The 26,278-nt window shown below is 33.2% G+C and overlaps 1 protein-coding gene across 2 annotated transcripts; it reads left to right on the plus strand.

The window, feature by feature from the left end:
- Window positions 1-8,913: 8,913 nt before the first annotated feature.
- LOC126881505 (protein phosphatase inhibitor 2-like) lies at window positions 8,914-25,606 on the plus strand. 2 transcript variants are annotated; one of them, XM_050645796.1, is made up of 3 exons: window positions 8,914-9,080; window positions 9,194-9,355; window positions 18,746-25,606. In XM_050645796.1, exons 1-3 carry the CDS (start codon window positions 8,992-8,994, stop codon window positions 18,987-18,989), a joined length of 495 nt encoding a protein of 164 aa, XP_050501753.1. In that variant the 5' UTR covers window positions 8,914-8,991; the 3' UTR covers window positions 18,990-25,606. The 2 variants fall into 2 exon arrangements, with proteins under 2 accessions (XP_050501753.1, XP_050501754.1); XM_050645797.1 differs by having other exon boundaries at window positions 8,941-9,086; window positions 9,199-9,355.
- The last annotated feature ends 672 nt before the right edge of the window (window positions 25,607-26,278 follow it).

Genomic DNA, 26,278 nt, shown 5'->3' on the forward strand with positions numbered 1-26,278 from the left:
AAGCACAATATCTTCAAAAAATTAAAGTGAAATTTGTGCACCCCATAAAAACTTTATGGGGGTTTTGTTCCCTTAAACCCCCCAAACTTTTGTGTACGTTCCAATTAAATTATTATTGTTCCACTATTAGGTAAACACAATATTTTTAAAACTTTTTGCCTCTTAGTACTTTTTCGATAAGCCAGTGTTTATCGAGATATTTTGAATATTTGTCGAATCCACCACATATTTGTATATGGTTAAGTACGATTGAGAGCTTTTAATAATCTGAAAATTTATTTATAATTTACATTATTAGGTATATTTTGAAAAAGAAGAAACATCTCGATACAAGGTGACTTATCAAAAAAAGACTATGAGGCAAAAAAGTTTTAAAAACACTGTGTTTACCTAATGGTACCACAATAAGAGTTTAATTGGAACGTACACAAACATTTGGGGGGTTTAAAGGAACAAAACCCCCATAAAATTTTTATGTAAACATATTAAAAAAGAAGCCGCATCGCGATAAAATCTGGCTTATTTATAAAATACCAAGACGCAAAAAAGTTTTAGAAACGTTGTGTTGAACTAATGGTATCACAATAATGAATTAATTGGAACGTACACAAAAGTTTGGGGGGGGGGTTTAAGGAAACAAAACCCCCATAAAATTTTTATGGGGTGGATAAATTTCACTATAATTTTGCTTTAAGATATTCCTGCCATGCCAGAAGAATGCCCCATGTCCATTTTCAATAAAAAATCTCTAATAGTTTTCGATATATTGAAAAAAATCGATTTTCATTTTGTAACTTCAAAGGGCTGTAACTTTTTTTATGAGCACATTTGTATTAAGGTAAGTTAGGTTCAACCTATTTTTGACCCCAGAATGTGTGGTATAATTTATGACCAATCTTTTCGGGACACCCTGTATAAGTCAGTTATTAGACCAGTTATGACTTACACGGCCGAAACAAGACCAGATACAAGCAAAACACGAAGACATCTGGAAACCAACGAAATGAAGATCTTAAGAAGGATTGCTGGAAAAGGACTACAGGATAGGGTAAGAAGTGAGGAAATCAGACGCATATGTGGGGTAGACAATATAAATACCTGGGTAAAGAACAGAAAAGAAGTGTGGAATGAGCACATAAGCAGGATGTCTGAATCAAGGATAGTAAGAATAGCCAGGGACAAGTCACCGTTAGGCAGGAGAAGTATAGGACGCCCAAGGAAAAGATGGAATGACAACTTAGGGGCAGAATGAAAGGCACCGTTGAAGAAAAACAGGCAGTACTGCCTATATAAAAGAAGAAGAAGAAGAACAACATATTTTTACATAAAAAATCAAGAAAAACACAACTTCTGGTAAACCGATTCTTCCGGTTCAAGAGCTCGATCTTATACATAAAATAAGAACCTATATACCAAATTTGGTTGAAATCGGACTTTTTGTTTAAAAGTTATCGTTCTTATATATGTATAGTCGCGATTTTGAATGCCCGCCATTTTTGTAAAAGGCAAAATCTGAGATGACCTCATATCTAATTTTGAACCTTTATATGTGTAGTATATGTAGTCTAAATTATATGCTTCTGTAATTAAATGCACAATTCTTATAATATTTGCACGAATCTGCCGCACTAGTCGCCATGAATATTTCCTTTTGAAAAGTTTACTGTGTCATCTTTGAAGTATTTAGATATAAATGCGATTGTGAAAAATGTTTAAACAAATTAAAAGAGGAGTTGTTAATTTTTAAACATTTTGTCATCAGATTTCGTTGGTTTCATGTTTATGATCGCCAATACCCATGGGCAGGGGGGTGTGCCCCCCTTGCTTTTCGGGTGCTGTTAACTATATATGGTTATCCAAAATATTTTTTAATTATCCCGGTTATTTATAGCGTTCTTCGCCTTCCGGGTTTCCAGCTTCTAGCTTCGTCGGTCGTTCCATTCGCCAGGGTGAAGATTTCTTTCCGACATTGCCTTCTGAATGCCGCCTATCCAGGATTGTTTCGGTCTTCCTCTCTTCCTTCTTTCCCTTGGCGTCCATTTTAGAATTTGTATATCCAAAATATACAAAATATAATGTGCAACATCTTCACGTCTGCCCCCCCCCCTGAAAATTTTTATATGGGCGCCCGTGTTCATATTTACTTAACAAAGTTGAGTGACAAATTTTTTAGGTTATAATTTTGACGAACATGGCAATAAAATATAATTCATGAAGAAGTTTTCTGAAAAATTTTAAGTCAAAATATAAAATAGAAAAAAAGTTATGGCCTTCATAGACGAGCGACACACCCCAAAAAACGCTTATTTCTCGAGATATTGACCACGGAGTGGTGAATGGCTAATTTTGGTTATATTTTATGTTTTTGATGGCGATGAAAACGAAAATTAGGTTTATTTTGAATTTTACGTGGGGCAGCCTTGTCAAAATCGCAATTTTACCCTAAAAATAAAAAAAATGAAATCACGTTTTTTTGCGTTTTATGGTCCATATCTCTCACCTTTCTGAAGACAATGGGACCTGTTTTAATCTTTCTGTCTTATTATAATAAAAGTTATGAATTGTTTAAAGTAAAAGGTGCAGATTCCTGAATTGCAAAAGTTGAGTGACAAAATTTAAAATTTAGCTTTTTAATCAAGTTTATGTTAAAACATAGAGTACAAAGAACAAAATATTTTATAAAAAAAAATATGCAACTTTTAATTTTACGAAAAACGTGATTTATTTTTTTTTTATTTTTAGGGTAAAATTGCGATTTTGACAATACTTATTCCCCTATCTAAAATTCAAAATAAACCTCATTTTCGTTTTCAGCACCATCAAAAACATAAAGTAAGACCAAAATTAGCCATTCACCACGCGGTGGTCAATTGGTCAATATCTCGAGAAATAAGCGTTTTATTGGGGGAGTGCCACTCGTCTATAAAGTCACATAACTTTTTTCCTGTTGCATATTTTGACTTGAAATTTTTCAGAAAACTTCTTCATGACTTATGCTTTAATACTGTGTTGGTTAAAATTATAAACTAAAAGTTTTGTCACCCAACTTTTTAAGTAAACATGAAACTAACGATATCTGACAACAAAATGTTTAAAAATTAACAACTTCTCTTTTAATCCGTTTAAACATCTCGGACAAATCTCATTCTTATCTAAATTCTTCAAGAATGACCCAGTAAAATTTTCAGAAGGAAATATGTACAGCAACCAAAGATACACCGAGGTAAATATGAAAAATCATCAAAATTGATTTTTCGAATTTTTGCATAAAATTTGATTTGTGAACGTGTTCCACCAATTCTAGATAAAAATAAACTTCATATTCAGATTCAGCGACGTCGAAAACATAAAGAATGGCCAATTCACCTATCATGGTCGCTTTTTCGATTTCTAAGCCTCAAATTAGGGGTGTGCCGCTCGCCTATAAGGGGAAAAGAACAAAATGCAAAATTTTGACGCCTGTCAAAATTTTCAATGCATTTTAAATGTAAACATTTTTTTCGAATCCTGAGAAAACTAAAAGTATTTTTGAAAAATTTTAACGCAGAATGAAAGATTACTTTAGTACCGAGTGCCGAAAGTCCCTTAAGAATGAATAAAAAGCTTATTTTGAATGAGATATTTGAAATTAAAAATCACACTAAATTGTCTCTTAGTTTTTCAACCTTGTAAATTATTAAAATAAAGATTATATAAGTTTTCAGGGACTTTCGGCCCTCGGTAATAACGTAATCTTTTATTCTGCGCTTAAAGGACCCCGCAGAAACCTTATGGGAAATGGCTCTCTGTCACTTCACTTCACTTAGTCCTAAGCCTTTCTACCTTTAGGTGTAAGGCTGGTGGAGTTGAGTTTGGCATTGTAGTCTCCATGCTTTCCGATCTTGCGCTAGGTTTCTTGCACTTTCCAATGTCAATCCCTTCTTCTCGACTTCTTTCCTGATTTCATCTACCCACATAACTCTTGGTCTCCCTCTTTTGTTTTTCCCCTGCACTCTCGTTTCGAACACTCGTTTTGTTAGCCTCTCGTTCGACATTCTACACACGTGCCCGAACCATCTAAGTTGTCCTTCTACTATTTTTTCATTGATTGGTTCTAGTTTTAGGTTTTGTCTAATTGTTTCGTTTCGTATTTTGTCTGTCCTTTTTCTGTTTGCTATTTTCCTCAGGAACCTCATTTCCATAGCATTGACTCTGGATTTTTGTCTCCCCGTCAATGTCCATGTCTCGCTGCTATACATGATTGTTGGTCTAACTACTGATTTAACGACTGCCGTTTTTACTTTTTCCGGTATCCCTTTTTTCCCAAAAAATGTTGTTTTCATAGTGTTAAATAAGCTTCCTGTTCGTCCCATTCTCTCGTTTATTTCCATGTCTTGTTTACCATTTGATTCGATTATTACTCCTAGGTATTTAAAATATTCCACTTGCTCTAGTTGTTTCCCGTCTAATTCTATTGCGTGTGTCTTCCTCGTATTTGAAATTATCATTGTTTTTGTTTTCTCTGTATTAATTTTCATATTTATGTTTGATAGTTCTTCTTCTAGGATTTCAAGATTGTTCTGTAAGTCTTCTCTGTTTTCTGCTATCAATACCATGTCGTCTGCAAATAGTAGCTCCGATAGTTGAGTCTGTTTCATTTGCCAGTATCCTAATGTTAGTTTTCTCATTCTTCTCTTGGCTTTCTTTATCGCTTCATCCAGTACCACTGAGAATAGCAGTGGACTCAGCACGCATCCCTGTTTGACGCCTTGACTTGTAGAAAATTCTCTGGATTCCTCGTTATTGGTTCTTACTGTATTTGTATTATTTTTGTACATATCCTTTATTACTTCTATTATGTGTCTGTCGACTCCCCTTTCTGTTAGTGTCTTCCAAACGTCCTTTCTTCGGATTCTGTCAAACGCCTTTTCCAGGTCAATGAAGCACATATGTATCTCTCTATTTTTCTTGATTACCTTCTCACTTACTTGTCTTAATGTGAATATTAGGTCTTGCGTGCTTCTGTCCTTCCTGAATCCACACTGTGTGTCTTCCATAGTTGTTTCTATTTGTGTTTTTATTCTTGTCTCTAGTATTCTTGCTAATACCTTCCCAGGGATACTTGATATGGTGATACCTCGGTAATTATTACAGTTTCTCTTGTCTCCCTTTTTGTGTATTGGTAATATAATGTCTTTCTTCCAGTCCTTTGGTAATTCTGCTCTATTTATGATATCATTCATTAGTTCTTTCATGCTATCCATTCCCTCTGTCCCCATGAATTTTATCATTTCCGGGGTGATATGATCCTTGCCTGGTGCTTTGCCCAGTTTTACTCTTTCTATTGCTTTCTCTAATTCCTCTCTTGTTATGGATTCCACTTGTTGTTCTTCATTCCTTTCTTGTATCTCCCCTATGTTGTCCTTGTCTACATGAGTTAGCTCTTTGAAATGTTCTCTCCATCTTTCCATTATTTGTTTTTCTTCTGTTAGTACGTTTCCATTCTTGTCTTTTATATTCGGCATCGTGTGCTCTTTCTTTTGTCTGAGTTGTTTTAATGCGCCGTAGAAGAGTTTTTGGTTTTCCCTATAATTTTTTGTCATTTTTTGTCCAAATATCTCCCATGACCTTTCCTTTCCTGCTTTCACCGCTATTTTAACCTCTTTCCTTTTTTCTTTATATGCTTCGTAATCTTCCGGGTGTTTTGTGCTTAGGTATCTTTTCCATTTGTCTTTTTTGTTCTTTATTTTCTCTCGTATTTCTTCCGTCCACCGTTCTGTTCTCCTCATGTTAGTGTTTGCTATTTTTGCTTTCCCGCAAGTTTCCTCAGCTGCTTTGATTATGCTGGTTTTTAGATATTCCCATTTTTTTTCTATATTTGTATTTTTTGCCCTACCTTTCAAAGTATTATCTAAGTTTTCTTGGAATTTCTTCTTATATATTTCCTCTTTTAATTTGTAACTTTTTATTTTTTCATTTACTACCTTTCTTCTCTTTTCTTCTTTTTCCTCTGTTGTTCTCATTCTCATTATTACTAGATGGTGGTCACTGCCAATCTCCGAGCCTCTTTTCACTTTCGTATCCTGTACTCTTTTCCATTTGTTGCTGCTTACCAAAAAGTAATCTATGATTGATTTTTCGTTTCTGCTGTCTTGTACTCTCGTGTATTTGTGTACTTCTTTATGTTTAAATTTTGTATTTGTTATAACTAGTTTATTCTCCATACATATTTCTATTATTCTTTCACCATTTCTGTTTAGCATTTCTTCTCCTTCTTTTCCCATGCACTCCTCTATTCCGCTGTTGTTGTTTCCGACTCTACCGTTTAGATCTCCCATTACAATTATGTTTTCTTCCCCATTATCAATTTGCATTTGGAGCTCCTCGAAAAATTTATCTTTCTCTTCCTTTCTTGCATCTTCATTTACTCCGTAGGCTGTTATTATTGTCCATATTTCTTCGTCCATCAGTTTAATTTTCACCGATAATATTCTCTGGTTAACATATGTTTCTTCTATAACGTGTTGTAGTCTATTCGGTGCAATTATTATCCCGACTCCTTCTTTTGCTCTCTCTTTTGTATCCGCTCCTACCCAAAGTAACCAATATCCTTTGTGTATTTTCTTAAGACCTTTTCCTTTCATCTTCGTTTCTGTTATTCCTAGTATTTCTATTTTTTGTCTTATCATATCTTCTACCAGTTCTTCCTCTTTTCCATTGATGCTTCTCACATTCCATGTTCCCATTTTTATCTCTCCTTTTTTCTGCAATCTAGCTTTCCCCTTTTTCCTATTTTCATCCTTGTTTACCTTTGCATCATCTTTTTCCCTATCGCTTTTCCCATTCATTGCCTTGGTTGTCATTGTTGTGGGTCCGGTCTCATTATTTTCTTTTAGTTTTTTGAAGTCCCTTCCCCGATATTTCTGTGAGTTAGTATAAGTTTCTCTTTATTATGGTCCCATTTCCACTCCTTTCCATTAATCTCCAGTTTCATATATCCTATCTTCGTAGTATTACCTTTGTCTTTTTCTTCTTTTGCCATTTTCCTAATTTTTGCTTGTATTTCCCTTTCCTTTCTTGTTAAATCTGATTCTATATACACCTTTTGTCCCTGTAGATTTTTCAGTTTTCCTTTGTTTTTTAGTACACTCATCTTATCCGTTAGGTTTTCCATTTCTGCTACAAAGATTTGGTCGCCGATCTTCACCGCTCCTCTCAGTCTGACCTCTAATTTCAGATTTCTTCCTATGAAGTGTTCTACTGACTCCTTTACAGGCTTTCCGTCGGTAGCATCTAGTGTTAGGCCTTTTAATACTATATTATTTCTCCGTCTATCTTTTTCCAATTGTTCTATTCTATTGTTTGCCATTTTTAAACCTTCTTCCAATTTTTCGTTTTTTTCTTTCAGCTCCTTAATATATTCCATCGTTTCTTTTTGGTCTTTCCGTATGGTTCTTATTTCTGCCATCATTTCATCATTTTTCCACATAACTTCCCGCATCATTTTTATCATCTCTTCATTTGTGTCGTTGCTTTTATTCGGTGTTCGTCTCGTCAGGTTACTCTTTTCAAAATATAATTTATCTTCTTTATATTTTTTCTTCTTAGATTCTTCGTCGCCACTATCAGATAGTTCTTCATTCTTTCTATAGGTTTCCTTTTCAGGGACTTTCGGCCCTCGGTAATAACGTAATCTTTTATTCTGCGCTTAAAGGACCCCGCAGAAACCTTATGGGAAATGGCTCTCTGTCAAATGCTCTGAAACTTTGGGTTCTGGTAGTCCTTGATGTGTAGAACAAAAGACTCAATGGGCGCGTAGCTCCAAAAATTCATGGTTTTAAGATATAAGCCCCTTAAATTATAGGTACAGTGAGGACGTTTAAGTTGGAATAAACTCATTTTCTCGAAAATGGGAGACTCAGAAGATAAATTACGAATCAGGTCGATTTTTATTTTTAACCTTAACATAATTATTTATACAGAGTACCCAAAAATAAATTAATTGAGACAAAAAGAAGAATGTATATAATTTATTTAATTCGAAATACATTTTACTTCTGTCATAAAACAGAAAAAATGTTAATTTGAAAAATAATCATTGCTTTACGCTTAAATTAAATGTTCAAACTGCTAAGAGGCAGGTGGGTGGCAGCTTTAATATTAAAGTTAAGCGAAAAACAATATTTATTTGTCAAATAAACATTTTTTCCCGTTTTCAGAAAACAGTAAAATGTATTTCAAATTAAATAGATTATATACATTCTTCTTTTTGTCTCAATTAATTTAATTAAAAAAATTTTTTACACTCTGTATAAATAATTATGTTAATGTTTATATTAGTGAATAGAGAATTGAATAGCCTTTCAAATGAGCTATCACACGACCCCTATTCTTATTTAAAAAATTATCCATTGCGTCATCACACCCAGATGGATTACGTCACTGGCATGATATATACATATGACCAAAAATCATAATTTAAAAATAAAAATCGACGATTCGTAATTTTATCTCCAGAGTCTCCCATTCTCGAGAAAATGAATTTATTCCAACTCAAACGTCCTCACTGTATCTATAATTTCAGAAGCTTATATCTTAAAAACATGAATTTTTGGAGCTACGCACCCATTGAGTCTTTTGTTCTTTATCAAGGACTACCAGAACCCAAAGTTTCAGAGCATTTGACAGAGAGCCATTTCCCATAAGGTTCCTGCGGGGTCCTTTTTCAAAAATACTTATTAGTTTTCTCAGGATTCGAAAAAATGAATCCCATTTAAATGGCATTGAACCGGAAGTTTGTACCCATCCCCTTAACATGACTTTTTACGAAACGATTATGATTGAAGTTATAATCGATTCAGTTATAATCCTTGGCGCTGTGCGGACATGTAAGTGACGGACAATTTAAAACTGACTTTGACGTTGACGTATCGCATTTGACATTGGGTTTGATGGCTGAGTTTGAGACTCTCCCCAGTCTCCCCTGACACCCTTTTTAATTTTGTTGTTAGAATGGCAGAAAATCTAAAAAGACGACCCAGGAAAGGGATTTTAAAAAATTCTAGTAGTTTCGACAAACAAGATCCGCAGTTTAATGCAAAGTAAGCCTAATTATTTTAGCTGTAACTTTAAATTTAAGATAAGGACCTCAATTATGTTAAATTAAAAAATTGCACATTTATAATTCTATATTTAAATATCGAAATTGTTTTAGAAAACAAAAGGAAACGAAATGGGATGAAATGAATATAATAGCTACGCTCCACCCTGCAGACAAGGATTATGGGCACATGAAAATTCAAGAGCCCAAAACACCCTTCAATTATATGGAACAGGATAATATAGAAGAACTAGATGCCAGTGAATTAGCTGAAAGGTACTTATTTATATTATTAAATCATATAATTTTCTGTTGGCAACAATATCTCAGCATAGATAAAATAATATTTTAAATTATTTACACTTGACCCATGATTTTTCTTTGTTTAAAACATTCTGATTCTTCCATAGATTTAGTTGCATTATTTTATGTAGCTATTTTATGTACCTACACCTTTTTGTGTACCACGTTTTGTGCATATATTATGCAGTTAAATTTGGAATCATTAATCAGTTATATCATACTCATACATAATTATATTTACATAAAAATCAAGGTGCTATATGAATCACTGTATATATTAACATATATTAATAAACAATTTTAGGATGTTTTCCTATTTAATAAAAATTAATAAAACCTTAGACTAATGGTTAAAAGTTATTTTTCCATAAAATGTTTACATGTGACTTTTTACTATGTGTGATTATGCAGTTACATCCTTATGACAACTAAGGGCCGGTTTTTCAGTGCTGGGTTAACCTATTTATTTTTTGGTCGCCGAAATATTCATGTTTAATCAGTTTTTCAGTACTAGATTAGAGCGTAAACTCGTTTAAGTTAACCACGATTTTAACCAATCCTCGTTAGATGGTTTAACTCCGAATTTTGCGGTTATGCTTGCGAATTGGTGCAGTGAATGCATTATGTTTATTTTTTTGATTTTTGAGTACCTGCCTGACAGAAGGGATTAGTTGGGTTATGTTATTTTATTTCATCACGGGAAGTATTCTAATACCTCCTTATAATCAAGTATATTCAAATGGGAAATAAGCCACAATTTTATCTAAAAATGATTTTATTAACGTTTCGACGCCCAAGTCGGGTGTCGTTGTCAAAATACAAAATAATACTAAATAAACAAAAATGTTGCTTAGTAAAAAATTCTTCTAATAATTTATTATCGACTTGGGCGTCGAAACGTTAATAAAATCATTTTTAGATAAAATTGTGGCTTATTTCCCATTTGAATATACTTGATTATAAAAATGCCACAAGAAAATAGCTTCAGAACAACACTAATACCTCCTTATTATTATAAGGAAATTATTATTATTGAAGTTATAAATTATTATCGTTATTATATAGGAAGGAATTATAAGGAAATATATTTAAATATAACTGTAACAGGTACCTATGTTTACACTTACTGTAACAGGATTTAATGGATGATTCCTAGTAATATTTTAAAAAGATTATTTTATATTTGTCTACACAGCAAAATACTTAATTATTTACCAAAGAGTCTGACTTCTTATTTCATGGTCAATCTGTTCAAATAGTGATAAGACAAGACCATGGTCTTTGACAAACAAAATCAGAAAAAAAGTCTAAATCGTCCCAATAATTTTAATTCTCTTCTATTATGAAACCGAGGTAGATGTTATGAACTAAACAAAGATTCCGAACTTAATATTGCATATTGCATTGCATTAATAATTTTTTTAATTTGGTTATGAAATTGTCTTTTATTTATTTTTCTGTCAAATTGATCATTACTTCTCGAATTGCACATGCGCACCTACAGTTACTGCTGCCAACAGAAGAAAAAAGTGGTTAGCTAACCGAGATTTTCTTAACTTGATTTTAAGCACTGAAAAACGCTACGAGGGTTAAAATATTGGTTAAGATATTGGTTAAAATTTAAACTAGGTTAGCTAACCAAAATTTTAACCGCTCACTGAAAAACCGGGCCTTAGTGTGCTCCAATTAGTTATCTAGTTCGTCAATAAATGACAGCTAGAATGTAGAATGTAGAAAATGGGGCGGCCAATAGAGCCTGATACACTGCGACCTTAGTAGATCTATTGTGTTTCCCCTTTCTTTTAAAGCACTTCACCTAGCTTAGTCCTCTTAATGAGACTTAACAGCCTTGATAGTGGCCTTTTCATGTAGCCTGGTGCTTCCGGTTTTTCCTCACCGAGTTCTAGAAACCGCACTCATGCGAGACCTTTGCAATGACACAGAACGTGTAGAGCGGTTTCCTCTTCTTCCAGACAGAACCGACAGGTGTCCTCTTCTGTCAGGTCTATGAGACTCAAGTGTCTATTGAGTCTACAGTGTCCAGTCAGCAGACCCACTATCATTCTGACAGTGCTTCGACTGCGCGAAAGTAAGTCTGTTGTAAATTTAGCCGAATGTCCTTTGATGAACTGTTTGGCCTGCCTCTGTCCTGGGGAGTTGTTCCACCATTCAAGAGACTTCTCTTGCGCCCATTTTTGTATAGCTGCTCTTTTTATCGTATTTGCGATTCCAAAGACGGGTTCCGGACCAACCAGTGGCGTAGATGCGCCTTCTCGGGCCAATTCATCGGCCTTCTCGTTGCCACGATGACCCTTATGTCCCGGCACCCAGGCAAGTGTCAATCTGTTTCGACTTCCCACCTGAGAGAGGACACTCAAACAGTTCCATACCAGCCATGAATCGACCTGTACCGAACTGAGTGCCTTCAGAGCCACTTGACTATCCGAATAGATAACGATGGAGTCGTTATCTAGATTTCGACTGATTAGTTCCATAGCGCACCTTTGTATAGCAGCTACTTCGACTTGAAATACGGTCGCATATGTCCCTAGACATACCCGGACTTCCGTCCTTGGTTTTAAGCCATATATTCCAGCCCCTGTACCTATATCGGTTTTGGAGCCGTCCGTATACCATATTGAGTTTGCCGTTATCGGCGGACCAGTTTCCCAGTCCTCTTTTTGGTATTGTGACTTGAAACGACAGCTAAAAAACTAATTATTTCTTTGAAATTTTGGCCTTCAATGCAGAACTCACAAGTAAATGGACATCTTTAATCCATTCAGTGCTCATGTCACCTTTGAGTGCTATGCCGATTGCCGATACTAATTGTTTTTTATTAGTGTTGGTAGGAAGTAGTTGTGACTTAGTGAGCATGTTATAAAGTAACTGAATTTGTAATATTAAGATTTGTAAGATTTCAATTTCATTGGTTATATGTTACTTGCCACAGTATGTAATAAAGCAGGTCTGTCAAAAACCAAAAATATCTAAAATTTCAAGAGAAATCTTGCAACTTGAAAGTAACCAAATATGGAATAGTGCCCTAATATGGAATTCCTTGATTTCTCCGAAAATATAAGTTGGAAGCGCACTACAAGACCATCCTCTATTTCAGTCGCTCTCTTTATTATCGTATTCACACCTCTGTGTCAGATGCGCGAACGATACGTGTCTGACAGGCACGTTTTGTTTTCTCGTCTCGCAGAAAATTTCAAAGGTAAATATATTCAACGAGTATTATTGGTTATTATGCATGAATACAGACTTGTTATGCTATTGCGTATATCCATAGTACCTTTATTTTGATATTTTATGACCTTCTGTAATTAAAACATTACGACTTGAAAACATGTTGATACTAGTTTGAACTAATGTACAAATCCAAATATGGACAGTCGTTGGTGCCTAATTATGGAATAGCGGGTTCAGTGTAAGTGGGCTCATTATGATTGTGCTGGTCCAGAGTTTGATACATGGATCTGTGATTTTTGCAAGTGAATTAAGTATTCTTTTATTTTTCACAAAGTTTTTATTTAAAATTATTTGATCTCATATATTTTATGTTTGTTTTTGTTATTGATATATGTTGATTTATGCTTGTATTCCATATATGGGTACCTATTCCATATTTGGATACTAAAATGTGATTTTGTTTTTGCTTATTTTTTTTTGTTAATTAAGATATTTCATAGAATTCTTTTAATTACGATATGTAAATGTTTGACTGATTTGTCATAAAAACTGTTTTCATTTCTATATAGTTATTTTTTATGTCCCCAAAACAAAATGGTATTCCATAATTGGCGCCTTTCCTCTACTGTCATTGAAGAAAAAAAATTATATGTTGTTCCCAACGAACTGTCAATAGGGATGGAATGGCCCCGTCCCATTCAAACAGTGAAGCGAGATTGCGGCCAACATACAAGTAAGAGGTCCTAGAGAGAGACAGAGCATGCCAGGGAAAATTTGCTACAACTACCACCAGAGTTACCAGATGTGATTTTATAAATCCCCCACTTAGAAACTGAAATTCCCTCAAATTGAAGCTCAAACCCCTTGAATTTAAATTTTTGCCGCATTTTAATAAATTAGTAGTCAACAGTAATCCAAAATTATACTACTTATCAACAGAAGGCCCTGGAAATAATTCATAGGTCCTATCGTCTTCGATTATATGAGAGTATAATATACAGTTCTATGTATATACGCAAATTTAATTTACCATGACCCCTTAAAATCTCTTATAATTGTCCCCGCCCCCCCAACTATTTCTGCTTAGAAAAATTCTAGACGCTTTCAAATTACTCCAAACTTACGGGAAAATACCCCACGCTGGCAACCCTGATTGCCATTATCAATTTTTTTGTTTACGAAAGATAGCGACTATGTTCTATCCTTCCCAAACTGCACTCTCTCATCCTGGCCGCATTAAATTCACTTCTTGCCCATTCCATCCATATTGACAGTTCGTTGGTTGCTTTACAATATTGATATGATAAGCAATTATTATATAAAAGTAAATTTAAATAATTGTATTTTGCTTGCAGTACTGCCTAAATCTGCAACCTAAATTTTACCTTTTCTTCTTATAATTTTTTTGGGCTATGGCCTTGACAATTATCCAGCAACCAGGACTTTTATAATTGGCCAATATAATTAAAAGCAATAATAATTATATACCAATTCAAATGTAGTAGCTGTGCAGCTACGTACGTCGGGAAGACTCGACGTCACTTTAATGTCAGATGTTGCGAACACTTAATGGTCACTCCTCACTTAGGAAGACGATCAAGAACAATTCCAAATTCAGCGGTATTCCAACATATGACTGATTCTGACCACCCTATTAGTCGTAAGGACTTCTCAATCATTGGTCATGCAAGTTCTCCAATGGAACTCAGCATCAAGGAGGCATTATCCATATTTCTTTTGAAGCCACCCTTAAACACGCAACAAGACATGGCGTGTTTGAAATTATTGACTTAACCCAATGATTGTCAATGTCATTTTTACGTTTTCATTAATTATTGTTTGTTCCTTTAAAATTATTTTAAAGCATCCGCTCAAGAAACTTATTATTCTGACGATGATTAAAGTAATAAGTGAAACGTCACCATGAATTTTAATTTAGTTATGGGTTTTATCTTTAAGTTTATTATTTTTATCAAGTTTAATGGTGTGTCCTTATCTACATAATTAAAAGTGCGAAAAATGTTGCTGAGCTATGAAACCAGGTGTTGCTTTTCCAAATTTGCACAGTCCCACGTTTATTTCCAACACATATACACTGTGTTCCAACGAAACTTTTACCCCCACCCAAGCAAGTGTTGTCGAGTGGCACATCATGTGAAAGGTAATTTTTTTCTCTACACGACACTCTATTTTTTTAATTTACGTCATTTTACATCATTACATAATTAGAAGATAATTTTGGATTTAACTAATTTATTGATTAAATATCCAATCTCAATATACATATTATAACATCAAGGTATGTATTTGCAAATATACGAAGAGGCTTTGAAAATAGACTGTATTATTTTATGGAGGTCAGAGTAGGTTATTTTGACCATTTAATTTATTTAATTTGATGAAATTTTATGTTTTTTTTTATTAATTATGTTCAACCAATAAATTAGTTATATCCAAAATTATCTTCAAAGTTATTCCGCAAATAAAAAAAAAAATAAAGTGTAGTATAGAGAGAAAAAATATCTTTTAAATGATGTGTCACTCGACCACACTTGCTATATGTCTATATTGATATTTGATATTCTTGAGTTGGGGTTAATTTCATGTAATCGAATGAACTATCTTTCAGTAAGTCGTCCCAGGAACGCAACTCATAAATATTGGCAATATCATTTTAAAGTCTTCTACTTTAAAATGTATAATATATGTCTGAATTGCCAATATAAATGAGTGAGATTAAATAAATTATTAGAAGAATTTTTTTGCTTAGCAACAACACTTTAGTTTATTTTAGTAATATTTTGTATTTTGACAACGGCACCCGATTTGGGCGTCGAAACGTTAATAAAATTATTTTTTTCATTTTAATTGTGGCTTATTTCCCATATAAATAATTAATCACACTTGCTATTTAAAAAAAACTAGGGGTTGATTCAGGGCAGTAAGGGGTTACATTTGAGGGCATGTATTTTGCATGAAAATTCGTCCCCCTTCCAATATAAATTTACATGTTTTTTTTTTAATTGTGAAGAAACTCTTGGTTTATGAGTTTCTGGATGGGTCAAATTTGGGGTTCTGAGTTCTGAGTTTTTGGGGGGCTGTGAGTCTGATGTTTAATTACATAGAACATAAAAAAAATGTCAGAAATTGAATTCTGAGAGAGATGTCATTTTGCCTATATTAATGAGAGGTACCCTTTAAGTGAAAAGTGGCATGAGCCTGAAGATTAAGGGAATAACAATTTGACCCTTATGTGACCCAATGTGACCCTTATCCCTTTCATACCTGAACTTTTTTTGAGTGAAAATGAAGTTTCCCTTTGAATAACTACGATATACGGTATCTAAAAAAGGGGTAAAAAATGCAGAAAAAAAATTTATAGTTTGAATCTGTCACAAATGACATGTCACGTTTGTGCGCTCTCGCCTTATGTTCTATAAGCGCAGGATTGTAAGTGTATGAAAAAATTTACTTTTATTAAACGTAAAACACTATTAGGGCCAAATAAAAATTATTTTTATAATTTTTTAACATGCTATTACATTCTAACTAAAATAAAACAAAAATTTTTTGCTGAAATGTCATGTCTTTCCATTGCCTCCTTGCTGAAGAAGAGCTCGTTGAAGGAACATGTTCTTTATCCAATACAGGTTCTTCATCTAATACAGTTTCTTCAGTATCCTTGTCGTCGGTGTTATTTTCAAATATTTGAACCTCAAAAGCATCATCATTTTCGCCATCTAAATCTTCTATTTCGGACTAGTTACCAACATTTAACAACTCTAGAGCCAAATCGTGGGTGAGAGGCACACCTGTAATCATTTAAATAGAGAAAAATTAATAAAAAGTCAAACCAATAAATATTTAGTATTTTTAATTTCCTGCTATTGAAAATTGAATGTGTGAGGACAACTCACTATCCGACAACTCACTATGGGACAACTCACTATCCTGATATTCAAATATTACAGGACAAGATCTCTACAAACAAACCAATAATTTCTTAAATCTTGTTTATTATCTTGAAGTTGAAACTTTATATATATACCATAACCCCCTTACAATAACATAAACACATAAAAACAAAATATCTTTTACTTACCTTTACTGGTTTTGTCATCAAAATACACAGCCACCTTATAGGATATTCTATTGCACACTAAGCATGAATTCCTTAAATAATTTTAGTTACTCTGATAATAATACACCATAGACACAACATATTGATATCATCTTTCCCAGTAAAAATATGTTTATTTTGAAATTGATACCTACATAAAGATGAGCTCAAGAAAGGGTTATTTAGGGTATTTTAAAATATACCTCTTACAACAAATCTAGTATTTTTGTGATTTATGGTATACAGCTAGCTACAGGAAGTTTATTTTCCTTGTGGATTTTAATAACAATTTCTTAATAGTCCTATTTTAAATAGTCATAAAAAAGATAGACTAGAAAACTAGACTTAAAACAGTATTGCATTATGTTCAGATGCTATTTTCTTGTGGCTTTTTAATGTGATTGACTATCTTTAATGGGAATTAAATCTACAAATTTTAAAAATTCACTAACCCAAGATTTTTAGTTAACCCATTCACGGACACAACTGCAAATGCAGACACTTACAAAGGCAAATTACTGTCTGCATATGCAGTTGTGTCACAAATTACTGTCTGCATATGCAGTTGTGTCAGTGAATGCAAACGTCGAAGGTATGATTACAAATGATCAAACAGTATAAAGTAACATGCAAATCCAGGAATAGAGAGGTTGCAACAGGAAAGTGCAGCATGCACTTTCGGAAAGTTGCATGCTGCATGGCCACAGTCAACAAAAATATTGCTTTAGGTTCTGTAGCATTTAAGCTGTGCCGCAACAAAAAAAAAATAAAAAAAATGTTTTATTGGTAAAATAATACTGCAACTTCTCGGAAATATATTAAGACAACTAAATATTGATGTGAATTTAAAAAATCGCGAGGTGGCCTGAGGGGTAATAATTTTTATTTAACTGGCAATTAACCCTTTCGTTCACGGTGTACGTTATATTGTACATCACTTTACTGATATCGAAATCACGTGACCCGATATTTCTATCTGCATTATTCACAATGTACATTGTAGTGTACACATATTAGTTTTAATTTCAAACCGTTGCTTCCATCTAAGGTTGACTAGTTTTAAGTAAAAAAAAATAAAATTCAAGGAACTACGTTGTTGTGATGGTTACTTCAGTGTCTCAACGGAAGGTGGTGTTTAATAGTTTACAGATTGGTTGTAAATGTCAGATATATTTTTATTAATGACAAGACACACTTGTATTTACTACATTTACAGTGCACGTTCCGTTCAGTTAGTTTGTTTTTTTTTTATATTTGAGTAAACATTAGTGCACAGTATATTGTATAGTGTGAGTATATGGAGGTGGGTGACAGGTATAGTACACAACTATATTTGGGGGGATAGGAAGGAAGAAGTTAGCAGTGATGAATAATGAGTTGAAGGAAAGCAATACAGACAACGGGGAAGTTATTTGTTCTGCTATTGATGACAAGGAAGAGGGAAGAAGTTTATTCATCGTCATACGTCACTGAAGTTTTAATAAAATCAGACACAGTATCCTCCAGAAAACGGGCATGTCCTTTGGATACAAGAGAATCGACTTCATCTCCGTCACAGAAAAAACAAAAACTAGAGCAGCAGCAGTAGTAAGGCTGCATGGATTTGGTGATTTTTTAATTATAGATGACAAAACAATTTTGTCTATAAAAAGTGAAGTATACACGTATGTATTCCAAAAAAAAACAAAAGTGTTTTTATGTTATATCATACAAATAAATAATTAGTTGCAGATATATGATTTTTAATTATATGTTGGTTTCCAGAGTCGCAAGAGCCACTACCATTTACTCACAATGTGCAATATATTATATTGTACAGGTCGTATACACCGTTTGTTCACAATGTACAATATACTGTACAATTCATATCCCTTAAAAGGGATAACAGGGAATTATTTTGAGCATGCCAAAAAGTTTAAAAAAACGAAAGAAATATTATAACCTAATTTCAAATTTTTATCTTAAAAAACAAAAATGCATGAGCGAAAGGGTTTACGTGTTAAGATATTTATAATACATATATTAACTATTTGATTTGTTTATTTAAGGATAAGGATAGCAACTGAGCAGCCCCCCAAGGTGATGCAACAAGACGATTCTGATGATGATTCAGAAGAGGAATTAACAGACGATCAGAAAAAGAAAAAGAAAGACTTTGAATTGAAAAGAAAAAAGCACTATAACGAGTTCCATGCACTTCAACTGGCAAAAAAGTTAATGGAAGAGGAGGAAGATGACGAAGATGAAGGAACGCATCATAATAGCTCTGATAATCAACCTTCTTCATCGTAATAAGTAATAAATTATTATTACTAAAATTTTAGTAGTAGGTTTTCCATATGTTGTGATTATAATACAGATTTAGAGATGACTGCAGTATAAAAAGTGAATTCAGAGATCAAATTGTTTTAATCCTATGTTGGCATTTACAAATATAAATGTAACAACATATTTATGATCAAAAATTAACAAATTTCCAAATATTTAAATAGTGAGCAGATAATTCTTTATTTATTCTTTATACAATCTTAGATTTTTGTTTCTATATGGTATCATTTGTTTATTTTAAAACTATGGTCGATGTGTTTACATTTTTAAAGTAGAGTTCAGCAGAACCCACATTATCCATGCTCCACGGGATCGGGCGTGGCACAGATAATTGAACAGCATGGAAAAATCGAACATTTATTTCTTATATGTTATACATATGTATACACATACGTATCTACTTACTATAAAAAGGTGAAGAAAAAATAAATCTTTTAAGTTTAAACTAACTCATAGTACAATCTTCTGTGCAAGTTCAACATATCAACTTTTTTTCATCTTGACTCTCATTTTCGGAGTTAGTTTGAAAGGTTCTTTTATTTTCAAGTGTTCGTGAAAAATCTCTGCTTGCTTAGCACACATTTGCCTAGAGATTGTTACACCCTCCGATCTTATCTGCAGAAACCACTTGGTTGGAATGTGCTTCATCGAGTTGTTGAAAAGTCGATCCTTTTGTATTGTTTGCTTGACAACTTCACATATTCGTGATAATTATTAAGACACTTTCACCTTTCCACTTGTTTATAATCTCTAATGTTTGTTCAATTATTGTCAAAGCATTTTTCCTGCGTTTAGCAGAGTAGCAACTGTTCTCTAGCGCGTAACTAAATATTAGATATTCAGATGGCAGCAGATGTCAAGCGAATGATTTCCAGGGATCCCCTAGCACTGTAGCTGTCAATATTGCATTATGTGCATCTCTGACGTCATATAGAGTTTCCGTCGAGGGATTTACGGTAACTTTTATTTCAATACTAGGGCAGTCTGATAAGTACTTAGCCTTCAAAATAGGCCTTCTCAAATCTGGAGAATACGTGGTATGGAACAGCAGTTTGTAGCCCAATTTGCCTATGAAAATGACGGAGGTGTGAGTCGGAGCGATGTCATGGTGGAAGAGTATTTGTTCTTCCCCAACTGGGGCTGTTTTTTCTGAAATTCGGCATCGAATCGAGCCAATAATGCGGCATGGTAAAATCGTCTTATGATCGTTTTGCCCTTTTCCAGAAAGTGGATATAGATCACACCTTGTGAATCCCAGAAAATAGTAGCAATCACCTCTCCGGTCAATTGGACAGTCTTTGCCACGTTCGCGGAGTGACGTCCACTGTATCGACTATTCCATGGTCTCTGGTGTATACCAGTGGAACCATGTTTCGCCAACGGTTATGAAACAACCTAGAAACTCATTTGGATTACACTTAAACAGCATCAGACACTGCTCTGGAATGGTCTCATGGTTGCGTTTATTGTCCGGAGTTAGAAAATGCGGCAGCCATCGCGTCGACAGCTGTTTTATGCCTAAAATTTCATGCATGATATGATCAACGACATCTTTTAAGGTGACTACTGTCTCAGCTATCTCACGCACCTTCAGTCGGCGGTCTACCAATACGAGATCGTGGATTTTTTTCATGTTATCCTTAGTGGTAGCCGTTTTCGGGGCCCCTGGGAGTGACTTATCAAAAACCGACGTGCCACCACATTGAAACTCGTTAAACCAATTTTTGACAATTTTAATCGAAGAAGAAGAGTCGCCGTTTACATCATTTAAGCGCTTTTGATTTACAACTACGAGTGCGATTTGGCTGATATTTTGGCATAGGCCGTCTACAAGAATGTATTACACAATTGTAAATTTCTCTTGCGACAGTGGCGCCATCGAACGGAGAGGCTAAGTACTTATCGGACCACCCACGTGCAACCTCAATTGGAGTAATGCAAAATCATAGCATGGATAATCATAGGCGTAACTAGGGGCGGTTTTGGGGGTTATAACCCACCCCCATTTGGATGTATTTTTAAGTCTATACGTTTAACACCATTACTATTCCATACCCCCCAGAAACCATCAAGTAGTTGTAACCCCCCCCCCTTAGGATCATCCTGGTTACACCTCTGTGGATAATACGCAACCCGGATAATCCGCGCACGGATAATCGCGGTTCTACTGTATTCGTAATTTCAAAATTTTACACTTCTTAGGTTAACCAATTAATGCAGTTTTTTTTTTTTCAAAAAGACCGGCCAAAAAAAATCAATTTGTTTTTAATGAAAAAAGTGATCCTAGTGCGCAGATCAGCCCAACGAGTACCTGCGTTTATCCGATTACTGAAATGATCGTCACGAAACTGTCATTGGACGATAACACTTTTTATTGGAACAATCGGAAGGACGATGGGATCAACGATCATCTTTTTGTTGGAACGTAGGTATTTTGTTTACTGCGCAGGAGCATGATCGTTACATGACTGTTTTTGCCGGTGCGGCGAAAAAATAATGCCGGTTTGCTCTATAAACATATGTCCGCAAATGCTTCGTTTCCGAGATACGGGTGTTGAAATTTTTATTTCAAACTGCCAATTTATTTCTTGCTTTAAGACCAGTTGGGCTATGAAAATGAAATTTGGTGAGTTTTAGGATGTAGTTATTGCGCATTCTTTTGACATACAACTAAGAATTTTGTATTCATACAGAAGTAAAAACTTCAAGTTGTATACTGGTATAAAATGGTTTATTAAAAAACTTCATAAAAAGTCGTGCAAAACGTTTTCGTTCTAATTCAGAACATCTTCAGTGCAATCTGCTAAGTAGTTGAAACTAGCACACTAATTAAAGTGGTAACATCATAATATATGGTTTACATGATAGATTTAAAGAAAATATGGTGAATACCAGTCGATGTTAAAGGATTAAATTAGTACATGCTTAAAGGGCAACATGCTTCCCTGCTCGAAAAACTAGGTACTTGCCAGTTCAATGAGCACAGACCATGCACCATTTTTGATAAAAAACCTTTCTTGCCTTTTTTTCATATGGTGCACCGTTTTAATGCAGAAAAATAAAACATCTTGACGCGTATTTTTCATTTCCTAATATATTATCAAGAACTATTCAATATAATAATACTAAACTAGAACAATAACAGAAAATATTACTAATAAGATTTTAACTAGGTGCAAAGCTGCAAGAAATGTTTAAAATGATCTCCTTTACAGGTAACATAAGAATTTTATATTCATCATTGGCGCGCGTACGGGCAATGGTCTGAATTTCTTTTAAGAAAAAAATAGTAAGCCACTGAGATATGTCAAATTAAAAATCATTTTTGAATTGCTGGTTCAATTTACGACAGAAAATATTTTTGCATTTTTTTTCATACGAGGCGCCGTTTTTATAGAAAAAAAAATAAAATATCTTAACGCTTACACAGTATTTGAGGTAGTGTCCATATGCCAACTTAGCTCAAATACTTTGTAAACGCTAAAATGCTTTATTTTTTTTTTATATAAAAACGGCGCCGCATATGAAAAAAAGGCAAGAAAGATTTTCTGTCGTAAATTGAACCAGCAATTCAAAAATGATTTTTAATTTGACATATCTCAGTGGCTTACTATTTTTTCTTAAAATAAATTCAGACCATTGCCCGTACGCGCGCCAATGATGAATATAAAATTCTTCTGTAACCTCTAAAGGAGGTCATTTTTAACATTTGTTGTAGCTCTGTACCTAGTTAAAATCTTATTAGTAATATTTTGTGTTATTATTCCAGTTTAGTATTATTATATTGGATATTTCTTGATAATTTATTAAAAAGTGAAAAATACGCGTCAAGATGTTTTATTTCTCTGCATAAAAACGTTGCACCATATGAAAAAAAGGCAAGAAAGGTTTTTTATCGTAAATTAGACGTGGAATTAAAAATAAGTTTTAATTCGAAATATCTCAGTGGCGTACGATTTTGTCTTTAAAAAAATTCAGACCATTACCCGTAGGCGCGCCAATGATGAATACAAAATTCTTAATTGTATGTCAAAAATGCACAATAACTACCCCTTAAAACACACCAAATTTCATTTTCATAGCTTAACCGGTCTTAGAGCAATAAATAATTAGTCCTTAAAGTTTTTCATACTTATTTACTAACACCATGTATATTGAAAAATGAACGAATCAGAATATGAATATGCACATTTGTCGGAAAGCGGCTCACAAGGAAGAGATTAGTCGTAAGTGATAGGTAGAAAAAGGATATATTTTTTTTGATTTCACATTGTTATTTTCAATTCTCGATTGCATTCGAGTGTGAAAAATTATAGCAACATAAAATACAACGCTGCTCGAATTATCTCGAGTGTGCACAGTTTAGACCGTTTAGCGTGCTCGAGTTAACTCGAGTGTGTACGTTAAGGGGTTAAACATCTATAGATGTTGCATTATACATTGAGTTCAATGTTGTTTTTAATTATATAGGAACCGTGTCAAACATTTTATTACCGTTTTCACCTTGTACTGTGAAAACTTACCACTATTGTAGCTACTTTCCATTTGAAACAAAATTGTGATTTTTTCTAAATATTTATTCATGATTTTTTTTGCAAAGATAACTAATATGATGTTAAAGGTACATTCTCTTGTTTGATCGGAATCACTTGGCTATAACCTTTTTTTCTTTGAATTGACTAGAATTTGAAGCACTGTTTGGTCTGTGAATTCACTGTCAAGAATAAATCAAAAAATGTGTTATTTTATTTTTATTTATTGACTATTTAATAGCTACTAGGAATTGCCTTTTGTTATTAATTCAAACTTTTCCCAAAATAGGTTTGTCAATCAGGCGAAACTCAAAGAGAGTTTATGATTCTTATTTTTTATAATTTTATGTTGCTGTGTCTAATTATCTGCTTCATTAATACCTTTGATCATTAAGCTTATTTTCATTGAGATCATCTTATTGGCTACTTTATAGTCTAAGATGCGATATAAGGTCGATTTGCACCGATCTGTTTAATGGATAAAAATTATTAAATATGTAATTTAGCATGTTAACAATTACAAAAAACAAGGGTTGCCCGATCTAATCTTGTTCTAACTATAATTATTTCGACCCTGGCAGATATTATTTCAGATTTTTTAGGTCATTCTAAACAAAAAAGGTATTTTGTAATTTTTCTTTAAAGTTGATCGTTTTCTAGTTATAAACAATTTAAAACTGAAAAAAGAACGAAAGGTGACGATTTTCAAGGCTCAAAAACATAAGTATAAAATATCGTTTTTGAAATTACGAAGTACCTAAATTCAAGTTCAAACCTTATTCTATCAGTTCTTGATAAGTCTTTTGGATCTATTTCATTCTGAAACATTGTTTTTTAGTTGTTAATGCCCGTCTCTCCATAAGGAACCTTCCCTCATTAGCAATTAAAAAAATATGTTTTAGAATAAAACATGGCTAAAATTCTTATAGAGACCTGATAGAAAAAGGTTTGAACTTGTGATTACAAAAATAATATTTTTTACTTGTGTTTTTGAGCCCTGAAAATTGTCATCTTTCGTTGTTTTTTCAGTTTTAAATTGTTTATAACTCGAAAACGATCAAATTTAGAGAAAAATTACAAAAGACCTTTTTTGTTTAGAATGACCCAAAAAATATGATACAATATCTGCCCGGGTGGATTTTTTTTATTCATAAAAAATGTCATTTTTTAATTATTAATTAATAATAGTTAGAACAAGATTAGATCGGGCAACCCTTGTTTTTTTAATTGTTAACATGGTAAATTACATATCCAATAATTTTTATTCATTAAACAGATCGCTGCAAATCGACCTTATATCGACTATTAGTAAACCATTAAAACATCAGAAAAATCTTTTAAATCTAATAACATGGTAAATGCATACTTTTACATTCTACATTATTGTATTACTTACATAGCTATTTTGGGATCTGTAACCAAATCTGATCGCGTATATTGTCTTGGTCTAATCTAAAATATCTCAACTTACTCTGCAGATATTCCCATTCCCATCATACTACAAACTTATGTAGGACCGCCTAATTTGAAATAGTAGGACACGTAGAGATGGGTTCAGATATTTCTGAATAGTATCAAGTTATTGAAAACAAAACATGTCTATCGTATATACCTGTTACTCTATTTTATCTATTTAAAGATAAAAGAAGAGACTAAAATTGAAATATTTTACTGAGTGATTTTATTTTTTCTGTATACAAGAAAAGACCAAATCAAAATCTTTATTGTCTATATTTTTCGTAACAATAAATTTGTATATTTTGATTAGAATTTATTTAGAACTGAAGATATCTATTTAAAAATCTAATTAGTACATTACTATGTACATCATATGCGTTGTTAACAAGTCGTGTTAGATATTAAAGATATATTGGAAGTAGATAATATGATTAGTACATATTAAAATTAAAGGTAGTAGATGTTTTTAACAGAGTAGCCTGAGAAAACACAGTGGTAAGAATGATAATTTGTTGTTTATGTTGTGCATGATGTAAAGCTTTTTTATATAGGACAACAGTGATATTAAAGTAAAAATAAGTTCCTGCTGAATAGTGCTTTATTTTTGCACCTGTGTCTTGATGATATTTTTGTGTCTGCTCTCTGGTTTTTGTCAATTTAATTAGTTCATCTCGCTTTTTATAGCCCTATTATATTTATCAAGAATATAATTTAAGACTAAATCTGGACCTTGTCATTAACCATCAGATAAGTGTGAATGAGGATTAATTACTTTATATTTTATGTTAAGAGCGTAGGCGCAAAATTTCGTTCCAATGTTTTTTAAATGCATTCATTTTTTTCGAATCTTGAACAAATTAATAAGTATTATTGAAAAAATTAAACGCAGAATGAAAGATTACATCATTACCGAGGGTAAAAAGTCCCTGAAAACTTTTATAATGTTTATTTCAATAAGTTACAGGGGTGAAAAAGAAGAAAAAATTGAGTGTGATTTTTAATTTCAAATATCTCATTCAAAAGAAACTTTGTGTTTATTTTAAGGGACTTTCTACCCTCGGTAATGATGTAATCTTTCATTCTGCGTTTAAATTTTTCAAAAATATTTAATAGTTTTTCCAGGATTTGAAAAAAAAATGAACACCATGTCCGTGTTGATATTTTCCAAATCGAACGTCCGCTATCTTTATCATACAACGCACTCAGTCGAACAGAATGTGGTGACAAGACAGTGACAAACAAGTCTACTGAATATTTGACATG

The sequence above is a fragment of the Diabrotica virgifera genome, chromosome 3 (genome assembly GCF_917563875.1).
Source record: "Diabrotica virgifera virgifera chromosome 3, PGI_DIABVI_V3a".
Lineage (NCBI taxonomy): Eukaryota > Metazoa > Arthropoda > Insecta > Coleoptera > Chrysomelidae > Diabrotica > Diabrotica virgifera.

Coding starts and splice junctions, on each gene's coding strand:
- LOC126881505 (XM_050645796.1), top strand. CDS start 8,992: ATGGCAGAAAATCTAAAAAGACGACCCAGGAAAGGGATTTTAAAAAAT. Junction 9,081..9,193: donor GATCCGCAGTTTAATGCAAA/GTAAGCCTAATT, acceptor AAATTGTTTTAG/AAAACAAAAGGAAACGAAAT. Junction 9,356..18,745: donor GCCAGTGAATTAGCTGAAAG/GTACTTATTTAT, acceptor TGTTTATTTAAG/GATAAGGATAGCAACTGAGC.